General features: G+C 36.8%; 1 protein-coding gene across 4 annotated transcripts in view; it reads right to left on the reverse strand.

Moving 5' to 3' along the window:
* The window catches only part of LOC149805329 (TOG array regulator of axonemal microtubules protein 1-like), a 189,395-nt gene extending 177,609 nt beyond the window's left edge, over positions 1-11,786 (reverse strand). For all 4 annotated transcript variants that reach the window (XM_089949253.1, XM_089949254.1, XM_089949255.1 and 1 more), the window contains exon 1: positions 9,594-11,786. In XM_089949253.1, the coding sequence (XP_089805379.1) occupies positions 9,594-11,585 (1,992 nt within the window). In that variant the 5' untranslated portion in view covers positions 11,586-11,786. The remainder of the gene's footprint in view (positions 1-9,593) is intronic.
* Positions 11,787-12,020: the final 234 nt, after the last annotated feature.

Genomic DNA, 12,020 nt, shown 5'->3' on the forward strand with positions numbered 1-12,020 from the left:
TTTTTAGTATCTATATTGAACTGAAAGGCCTTGAAACCAAGATGCTTTCTGTCAAGTGTAATCAATTTTAATTCAGAGGCTTTAAAAAGAATGAAGTAATTTTAAATGATATTCTATATTTAGTCATAGCAGACATACAGGACAGCCTATCAACATTAAATGTACATACTGAAAAGGCTTTCAAGACAGAATGCCATCTGTCAATCTGGTCAAATTACAATTGTGTAGTCTCTGTTTAAAAGTTTATTTAATGGCTTTTCTATTTGCATTAATTTTGACCATATTTGGCCAGTGGACTGTCATCATTTGTACAACCATGAAAGGAAGTATTGTCAAGATATTTACCAGTACAATCATATTTGGAATAATTCTTTTAAGCTTTGTTGGACAAAATGTTGTTTAAAAGTTTCATTATTTTTATTAATGGCAACCATACACAGTGATGTATTAAATAGCTGATACTAACAATAGTAATATCTGCAATACAAAACCCAAGAACACTCAAGATTTTACAAAAACTTTATGTAGAAACACTTGATGGCAGGTCCAAGAATGAATGTAAATATATCTTTTAATAAACTGTAAAATATTTCAATGAACTGTTTTCTAACAAAATCTCCCCACTCATATGCCTGACATAAGAGTTTTCAGATGAAAATTGGAAAATGGGTTTTGACTGAGAATGAAGTCTGTATTTATCCCCAAAACTGGGCAAAGGAAAATCTACATACAGACTAACCAAAGCCTGGCAAGTAGTCTTGAAACCATTCTTTATTTTTCCTTATCTAAACTAGCAAACAATGTGACAAATCTGAGGTATCTATTCCAGCAGTTGCGGTTGTAATGTTATTGTTCAGCACATGACATTTTATTGTTCAATTTTTAACAATTAATATTGTATTTGAGTAAATGCCCCCACATCACTTAATTGACATACACTTTAGTATCTGTCAAGAAATATAAAACTTCCAAATAATGCAAATTTCTATCAACAGAAAGTATGATTATGAAGTATGCATGATGCTGAAAGGTGCTGCATAACATGCTAGTTTTCCATTATCACGAAACAATCTAAATATTATAACGCACAATCAATTGTACGATTGAGCCTAATGGGTATACAGCATAAATCCTACATGTTGCATAATGGCAAAATCTATACAGCAGCCAACACTGATTTTGTGTGTGGAACAAATAGACAAGTTTCACAATCACCAACAATCAAAGGTTATGAAGGTTATCGCATTATCTTGCTGATCGAAAGTCAGGTGCAAGTTGTATACCTCATACATGTGCACTAAGATACTGGTGGACTGTTAAAGCCAATAAACCTACCGAGTTGTTACTGGATAGTAATGGTCCTGGTCTGAAAGAAAGCCTTTAAAACTAAATTTTTTAAAAATGGTTTGAGAAAAAAAGCGTTCTAATTTATAGCTATTACGCCCTCTCCCCAAGGCCAACAATTTCAGTATAACATGCATCATTGAAACAAAATTCCCAAACCAGTTTTGATTTACACAAAATAAATGACCTGCATTTCACTGCTGACAATTACTTGAGACCATTTAAATTATTTCTTCCACATAGCTTTCTATGGCTGCTTGTCTTATTAGTGTTGTGGACTAGGGTAACGAAAAACTAATGTACACCTCTCCCTCGATAACTCGTGCATAATGTGGTCCACAAACAAAGACCGCACTATAAGCGAGGTGTGAGTTACTGAGGGACCTCCAAATATTGAAAAACATTTGCTTTGACATCGAGAAAACCGTGTGGGGGAAAATGAGGCGTTAGGGAACTGGACTGTTTATTGACTGAATCCTTGTTTTACAATCACATCGATAATATTTTTAATAATGCGCTTTTTCTAATGAAGTTATTTGTTATTCTGTTTAAATAACATTTATTTTCAAAATGTCCAAGCATATGAAAGATCGTTCCAACTGGTTTCAACAACCATCACATGTATGCAAAAAGAATCTGTGTATTACATCACTGCTTTTTGATTTCTTGATTAGTCTGGTTCCCGTAGTGGTATTTGATATTATCCTGCCAAATCAGGAGTCCACAGAGCTGGGAACTAGACTAACTGCTGATACACAACCAAACAAGATTCCTTTTTTTTTCAAAAACACGCAATATTTCTTTCGTGAGACAATCATCTACGTCGAAACTAAATTTTTGTATTGTTCAATTAGTATAATATTGATGTCATGATTTCATTGAAAGTAATAATGAAACTTCTTATCATCTTTGAGGATATCTCTAAGTGCCAGTTCAAGAATTATCTGAAACTCGCTTGTCCACAATGGTCCGTATCTGTGAAATCAAGCTCTTTATTTTATGAAGTATTCATTTCGATTGGCTGCCTTGTTAACTTTAATCACAGTTATGAAAGAGTCGGTTAATTTAAGGTAGTTTATGTCACATACACAATAACATTTATGTGTTCAATTGATCAAATGAAGTGAGTTCACCCGACATATGACCAAGGCCGCTAGATTTTTAGTTTGTAGGATTTTCGTGCCTTTTAACTTTTCTTTTATTCCACCTTCTTTATTTGACTCAAAAGACTAATTAACATGGTAATACAAAGGAGGACAGCTTTTAATTCAGTGCAACAATTCAACAAATACTTCCAGAAGTCGGTTATCAAAACTCGGTCGGCACTTAATTAGGTTCTCAGAGAAACGCTTGTGGACATAGCTGTTACGGTTGACTGACGCGTTTTATATTTAATTACAAGAGGAAACATTGCATTTATGATGATTACACTTACAAGGAAATAAAAGATATAACTAGAACACAAATTCCAATTCATAGAAAAAATCATTTAATTTGTATTTATTTATTAAAGTGCTGCCTACACTCAGCGTAAGTGACATTTTCATTGATCAAAATTTCCTCACATATCGTTAATTGCAGTGTACTAGGAATGTCGTTTGGAAAGAAAATGTAAACAAAATTGTATTACCTTTTTTTAAATTTGATATTTCAAAGTGTTGATTAAAATTTCCAGGTCCTATTTACCGTTTTTAATGATAAAACAAGTGATACATCAAAATTTCCATTACCAATTTTGATCGTGATTTTCTTAAAGTTCAACAAATTGGGACCAAATTTAAGGGTATTTTCTGGTTTAAAAAATGGGAGCCACGTCTGACCCTGCATTATAAGCGGGTTTGCAAGTTATCGAGGGAGTGGTGTAATTCACTGCAAGAAGCAGTGAAGAATTGTTATCAATTCAGTAAGGAATAATCTATATTATCTTGTGAGAAATAAAGACAAAATAAGAAAATAAATTGCCGGATGGGGAAATGTTACTGCCACACAAAAAATGAGGATTACAGTGCATTCATTATCTTTGTGATTGGCAATATCAAACAATAATCTTCTCATGATATACAAAACTATATCTACACGAGGTTTATTTTCAAATATGCTCGAGATGTCTTTTGCTGAAATTCACCCAAATCAGAATAAATCAAAATGAATTTATCCAATGAAATTTTGTCTTCTTTCTTTTCCAATAGTCCACCATCAGAACCGAATGAAATTCAGTTCTTGTAAACAAAAGTTAGTTCCATAGGCAACATGGCTTGCTACAACAATGCTGAGAATAATGTCCAAGTCAAAATTTATATCTATGTTGCATGGAACAATGACAGTAAAACATAGATGATTTAAAATTATCACACTGTAGATAGATGCACATGAATGTATTCTTATTTGCATGTCAATATATGGTTCCTTTGTAAAACAATTAAAGCTATTAAAAAATAATACAAGTAAACAGAACACATCCATAATGTAAAATTACCAAAACATTAAACTCACTGGCACAATCAAGCCGTTATAAACATCTAATCCAAAAATTTAAACTTCTTATCCCACACATCATAGGCGCTGTATACAAAAGCCATGTTTTCATGTTCTCATATTTTTTTTTTAAAAATTATATTAGTTTATTGTCAGTCCAATTGTAAACTGCACAGACCCAGATCTGCTTTTGCATAATAATTCTGGCAGATCTGGGTCTGTGCAGTTTGTTAAGAGTAATAATTAAAATAAAAAAAACAAACCCTGATCTGCAGGTGCATTATGCTACAGCAGATCAGGATCTTTGTCATTTGCAGTTTTTCTGGACTTATAAGCAAGTACGTATCGTACATGTAATCACACTCCCTCAGCAGAGTTCAGGTTTTAAGCAAGACGTACCTAAGCTGTACCCCCACCCCACCCATGCATGTAGGATCCCTGGATCCAATACTTTTTTGTCATCTCTCATTCTCATGATATATTAACTCAATCAGCCCCAATCCCGCCTGTAGGCGTGATGAGGCTGTACCCTACTTCTGAGCTCTGCAGCATCAAGGTCATTCAAGATACACCAAAGTGGGTGGTATTAAAAAAAAGCAGACAGATATAGCTCTACAATGATACCAAATAATCTGGACATTCTAGTTGCACTACAAAATACAGAGGGAAAAACCTAATTTTTTTTACCCGTTTTTTTTCTCTCACCCAAAATTCGCTCGTGACCGGTATAGGATTTTGTGTCTGGATTTTAGACCTTTTGGCCTCAGATCTAAGGCAGACTGGTCTGAACTGCACACAGACAGGTGAACCTTGGCAGAAACTAGGATAAGGTGGGCATTTGGAATAAAGAGTGGTCTCCATACGAAAATGATAGGTCCATTAATAAAAAAAACCCCAAAAAACCCCAAAGATCTCCAAATTCTACCCTTCTGCTCATGCGCAAGCAAAATAACCAATGGAAAATGATGTTTCTAATACAACTAGGCATTAGACTAATGGAAAATCTGTTGAAAGTTAATGTATTACAATGATTTCAGAAATAGCACCCAAAATGTCTTTCCTACTCGCATTTCAGGCAAAAACGACAAAAACCTCCAGCGGCGAATGAGTTAAACCAAATCTGATGATTTTGTCTCTCTTACCTCAGATGGCATTAGACTGCATGAGGGACATTACCCCAGTATGACTGAACAAGATCAGATACCAAAAACTGCCGCACAGTGACTGCGTGAGGGATCTGTGGGACAGAAGCCTCTAATTGGGACTAGGGATGAAGCCCCTGAAGCTCCTGCATGTTAAGTGCATACAGGGCATAATTATAACCATTTAATGAAACAAGAAAAACACAACAGGAAATGTTTGTTATTTCATGCTTATTTTAAGGGGGGTGTATCACCTCAAACACCAACACCACCCCTTAACCCACCACGGCCTTTGACTATACACTAACATAACACACCTGAAGAGATTGTTGTTGTTGTTGTGGGGTTTAGCGCCATTTTTCAGCACACGATAGGCTATACATGGCGGCCAGTATTAATGGTGGAGGAAGAACCCGGGAACACCCCGGAAAGAACCACCGACCCACGAGAAGCTACTGGCAAGCTTTCTCACATACCCACATTGGCCGAATCCGAAACTCAAACCCACATAGACAGAGGTGAGATGGCAGTGATCTGTAACGGAGAGCGATTTAGACCACTCAGCCACTTGGGGCCCCACTGGAATGCACTCATCAAGAGTACAAGTAATTGGACATGAAAAAAATATAAAGAGAAAAAGAGAGAACATTCTTTAAAAGGATTTCATTTTCTTTATAAACTGAACATTATGAAAGATTTTAAAACATTTTTCACGCAGATAGTCCCTGAGAACCACTGAGAAAAAAAATCACATACATGTAACTGTTGAGACAAATTTAAAAAATTGAGCAACAAATGTCCAACCTTTATTAAGTTATTTTCTGAAGTTTAAACAATCTGGTACCATAAAGATATCACTCACCAAATTAGATGAAAGTGATACACCATGTTGTCAGACAATTCAAAAAATGACGTGAACGTGGTAATCTATCATAAATCTCAACTGCTCAAACATATAAAACATTTTTTATGATTGAAGAGTCAATGCAGTAGGCATGTAGTATTACAGATACAGCAATGAATCAATGTCCCACTCAGCTATATATCTGTGAATAGACAGGCTACTGACAGCCATTCATCAGTCATATTGTAGTGTATAGTTCAAATGTGGCACTGGTCTGACAGTGTCCAAATGCTAAGGGAATCACTATCCATTGCTGCCAGTGATAGTGTCACTGCATGAAGCAATTCCTACTTCCTAGTTAACTGCCGTTTGGTTGTAATTTTCTGTCTTGAGCCCAAGGGGTGATCAATTTTGTCAATAGTGGGTCTCCAGTCAAGCTGGGCCAAGTAAATAGGATATGCACTGTCAAATACAGACCTCAGAAACACAGGAATCTGAATGGCATTTAGACACTCGAATACTTTAGATCTAAGAAAACTAGGGAAGCCAGTAAACTGAAATAGTATTTTGTCTTAAATTTCTCAATAAAGAGCCACAAATTGATAAACTGAGAATACTGACCTGTCAATAATGACAATGTTGACCGAAACAAATTTATGATCATTCAAGATAATAGAGATTAATGGTAAATATTTCAAACATCACACTTGGCAAAAGCTACATTTTACTTAAATACACAATGAAAAGAGGATGTTGGTGAGCGAGTCTTTGAAGAATGATAAAATATGGGTCTATTTTAACACCAAATCATGCAGCTTGTTTGTCCCTGTTAAGTTATCACATGCAAAACAAGCACAGCTAGCTCATCTTTTTTCAGGAACGTTGATGTGATCAGACGTGTCAAACACCAGAGAAAATCTGCCTGTTGCAATATTTTTATCTAACCGCAATTGCGACCTAGCCTCTTGATAATTATATATAATTGTGTTACGTTATCCGTTCATTTTTATTCCAAAATATTTATGCTGTAACCATTTCCCTCCAGGGACTTGGGGTTACTTCGTGTGCACCCGCAGGGGTCGGATACACTATCATTTTATATCTAGGTAATGGTAAGTCATTTATGCAAGGAATAATGACAACATGCTCACTAGGTGCTACATGTTCTTTGGTTTATATTGACTCTGCAGGAACGACGTCATATACAGTATCTATACTGGATATTTAATTTAATGCGTTGAATTTTTTATCAGTTATTGTATGTATGTGGACATCATTTTCTCAATAAAAACTGAATAAAACATTGAGAACTAGCTGTGCTTGTTTTGCACATAACTTAGAAGGGACAAACAAGCAGCACAAGGAATTGCATCATAATGACAATTCTTCACTCTAAGGGAGGATGTATGCATATCAAACGGACAGTATGCTTTTGTTGGCATGAACAAGAAATCTAAACAACAGCCATGGGTAAGCTACTGCAGCTATTGAATTGCAGTTGCTCACAAACCCCTTCATGAGATATGTACATTTTATTCCCATTTCCCTATGCCTATTTAGGCAAGCAGATGTCTGTCCAGACAATTATGTAATGATTCACACCAAGTTTAAGTTTCTGATCAAATCTGATAGCAGTCCACTGTAACATGATATTTGACAGAGGCCAGTTGTTAACACATTAACCCCTGGTAATGAGTTTAACTCATTCGGCCCCAGAGGTTTTTGTCGTTTTTGCCTGAAATGTGCGTAGGAAAGACATTTGGGGGGCTATTTCTGAATACATCATAATACATCGGCTTTCAACACATTTTCCATGAGACTAATGCCTAGTTGTATTGGAAACATCATTTTTCATTGGTTATTTTGCTTGTGCATGAGCAGAAGGGTTAAAGTTGGAGTTCTTTTTTTGTGCGCTTAATGTACCCATCATTTTCATATGGACACCGCAATTTATTCCAAATGCCCACCTTATCCTAGTTTTTGCAAAGGTTCACCTGTCTGTGTGCAGTTAAGACCGGTATGCCTTAGATCTTAGGCCAAAAGGTCTTTAATCCAGACACAAATTTGCATTCCGATCTCGAGTGAATTTTGGGTGAAAAAAAAAACGGGTCCAAAAAATGAGGTTTTTCTCTCTGTATTTTGTAGTGCAACTAGAACTTCCAAATTATTTGATATCATTTTAGAGCTATATCTGTCTGCTTTTTTTTAATACCACCCACACTGGTGTATCTTAAATGACTTTGATGCTGCAGAGCTTGGAAGTAGGGTACAGCCTCATCACGCCTAGAGACGGGATTGGGGCCGAATCGGTTCAGTGGCGGGAGGTAGCAGCCTACTGCCCAGCTCTGTAGCATCAAGGTCATGTATGATACACTAAAGTGGGTGGTATTATAGAAAGGTAGACAGATGTAGCCTACAATGATAACAAAAAATCTGGAATTTCTAGTTGCACTACAAAATACAGAGGGAAAAACTCATTTTTTGGACCCGACTTTTTTCTACCCAAAATTCACCCTTGATCAAAATCTGATTTTGTGTCTGGATTTTAGATCTAAGGCAGACTGGTATGAACTGCAAACAGACAGATGGACCTTTGCAAAAAGTAGGATAAGATGGGCATTTGGAATAAAGAGTGGTCTCAATACAAAAATAATGGGTCTGTTAAGCAAAAAAATATTTAAAAATTCCAACTTTTACCCTTCTGCTCATGCGCGAGCCAAATACCCAATGAAAAACTATTTTTCTAACACAACTAGTAGACAGTATGTTAATATAAGATCACCTGGAAGTTAGAGTTTTAGGATGTATTCAGAAATAGCTTTCAAAATGTGTTTCCTACTCGAATTGCAGACAAAAACGATAAAAACCTCCAGGGGTTAATGTGTTAACTGCCAATCTCTTCCAAGGAATAAATTTCATTCCTGAAAATTCAGTGCAATTTAGACATTCAAAGAAGGGCATATACAACTGAAATATACCATATATACCAGCTGGCAGACACTAATGCAACAGCAGATCTGGGTCTATGCAGTTTGTCAGGAGTAATTGGTAGAACAAACAACACAGACTCTGATCTGTCAATGCATTAAGCCACAGCAGATCTGATCTTTTGTTTCTTGTTTGACTTGACCTTATAAGCAAGTGTTATGATACACGTACTTAATTCCTTTGGAAAATAACTATATATGCAATCCTTTTTAACTGCTAATCAGCTACTCATTTGCAAAATGACAAAAACCAAGACATTCACTTCATTGTAAGTTTATGCATAAAAATACTCCACTCCAACATTTCTAGTTTTCTGAATAATGCTTATTCAAATTAAAAATTATAAACTTTGACTATTTTCAGCAGGTCAGTGATTATCAGTCAGAAGTATGATTTATACCAATGTCAGCCAAGGCAAAACCTGTGCAAAGGGCATTGTATGTAAGACTTGTAAAATGCTATACTTTCACTAGTTCATCCCTACTGCAATGGCATTTTGTAAAAAGAAAAATCTAATACCAGGCATACCCACAATTATAATACTTTGCAAAATATTACCCACACAGACTTGCAAAATTGGGAGAAATGTAAAAGAATGTCTATAATGAACCATCATCTGTTAAAAATTATACATCTGATACTTACATATGTTTACTAGCTCTAAACAAACTAAGCACCTATGTTGTCCAGATTCAGAGAAATCATTTTTAATTTGTTTAACTCTTTATCCAGAACACTGGAAGAGAATAACTATTAAACTGTGCTGAAATTAATTAGTTACAGTTTTGGATGGTATTTACCTGATAGTGGCCATTCTGCTTGGCATGGTCATCTTCTTGCCATGGCAACTTTTTCAGCCCACGTCCTGCACTCATTGTGAGAAATGGGCGGTTTGAACTCGTAGTCTCTGGCATTCCAGCTAATGGTGTAGGGCAATTTGATGATGGAACTGACTCTAGCTCCATTGTATCTGATCGAGTCAACCCACGAGATGAACTACCCATTATCCAATCCATGTCAGCTCCCTGGCTATGATGACTTGCAGAGCTACGTGTTGAGGCAGAGGATGGAACTGGTGTGGCATATTCAACTAAACCCTCACTGTTCAATCGAGGAAGTTGCCTCCTTGCTAGGCGAGCCTGTACTGCCCCCATGACTCCCTCCCCTTCTGAACTTAATTCAACTTGGTCAACAGCCTGGACAAGTGGTTGTAGCCGACCAGATCCCATGGTTTGTGCTATTGCAGCAAGGCACTCTAACGCAGCTTGGCGGACCTGTCGCTTTACATCCACTAAGAGGGGAGCAACCATCCGACACACTACTGGGAGGTCAAATGAATAACTTGGGAAAGTCAAAAGTGCAGCTATGATGATATTGAGTGTCTCTTGTCGTACACGAGAATTTCTGTGCTGAAGGTTTTCACATATCACAGATAAAACAGGTTTCGGAGTCAGTGCTTGCATCATTTTAATGGCAACTTTCATAACTGCTTGCCGCACAACAATTTTGTTATCACCCATACGCTTAGTCAGTGTTGAAGAAAGCTGTTTTAAGAACTGTTTTACATCAGCTCCCAATTGCTCTACTAAAAGACACAGAATTTCAAGTGTTACTGTTGTTATCTTAAAATTTGAATCATCCAATAAATTATTCAGGAAACTAATGAATGGTATCATGTGTGGCATCAAATGACTTTGAATATCACCTTCTTGTACATTCTGCATAATGTTTTTTAGCTCCTCCACACCTTTTGCCCTCAGTTTAAAGTTCTCTTGGTCATTGATCTGACTCATTATATGACTAGGAATGATGCCAAACTCATATGAATCCACATATTGAGCTACATGACTCGATTTTGGTGGCCCTGCACTTCCATTTGGCCCCACAGTGCCATTCACAACAGGCTGCTTTGATTTTATTAATATCCCTGGTTTAGACAAACCAGGTGCTGCAGCCCCAGTACTCACATTGCTGCGATTACTTGAATCCCCAGCATTACTACGACTGGTGGTATCACCAGCAGGTTCTGGTACATTATGTCCTGTCAACTGTTGGTAATAACGCCTTAATGGAGCTGAAAGTTTTTGCAAGTATAAATTAAATTCTTTCTCGCCTACCAAATTTTTTATTTTTTCTAATGTCATCAGTGAACTGTCTCTTAAATTGTCTTCCACAGATGTATCAAGTAGTTTCTTAGCCAGTGACTGGGTTATTTCAAAAAAGTTTTCTCTTGAAAATTCTGGGGTAAATAACATGGGTAATGCCACCACTGCTTCTTTCCTGACACGAGGATCTTCATGCTCCAGACCATGGCTCACTATTGCACGATGCAGACTCTGCACATCAGCTGTAAATTTCATGTACACATGTAGAGTCTGGATTACTTGTCGTCGCACCGTAATTTTCTGATCCCCCATATTGGCAATTAATCTGCCTAACACCTCCAACATGCAAGCATCCAAACCATCTCCAAACATTGGTATCACCTCATTGATAAGCTGGATACATTTGAGTCTAACGTCCCAGTTAGTGTCTTGCAATACAAGTCCGAGTCCTCTAAAAATTGCCTGCACATTGGCGTAGGGGAGTCGACCCCCATTTCGACGGACGGCTAGTAACAACTGTTCAAGAATTTCAATTCGTTTCTTAAAGCTCTGTTCTTTCAATTGTTCAAGCACATCATTTTCTTCCATATTCCAGATACCGGTCGATCTATGATCTATAATCTGTGCCTCGTTAAAATCGTGCAGAGGAAACTTGGCAACATGCACTTTGGCTACTTTACCTGCCATTAAATATGTCGGTTTTTCACGTGTTCCACTAAGACAACCGTTGAATCACGCCACTTTTTGCATTAAGTTGGTAAGAGTGACATAGATGACGTTATTTCACGCTGCCCATAATTCGGCAGACCCTCATTTTTGCCATTTTTTCCATGGAAACCGAATACGCTCCTGTCGGAAAATTCTTCAGATGTTAAAGCCAATATGGCCGCTTTCTCCACAACAACACAATTGTGTTCATCACGTGACTAAGACGGCTGCCAATTGGTTGAGTATAAAACATAACTCGTTCGTCGCCGAGTTTTTGCATGAAATATACCAGCAACAGGTTTTAAGTTTAGGCGTTTATAATATGAACTGAACATTTCTTTAGTTAACAATTAAAAATGTTATGACTAAAAATCATATTTGCATACTGAAGACAAAAATTTAAAAAATTTAGGC

Source organism: Sinohyriopsis cumingii, chromosome 2 (genome assembly GCF_028554795.1).
Source record: "Sinohyriopsis cumingii isolate HCF-2022 chromosome 2, ASM2855479v2, whole genome shotgun sequence".
In the NCBI taxonomy this organism is placed as follows: domain Eukaryota; kingdom Metazoa; phylum Mollusca; class Bivalvia; order Unionida; family Unionidae; genus Sinohyriopsis; species Sinohyriopsis cumingii.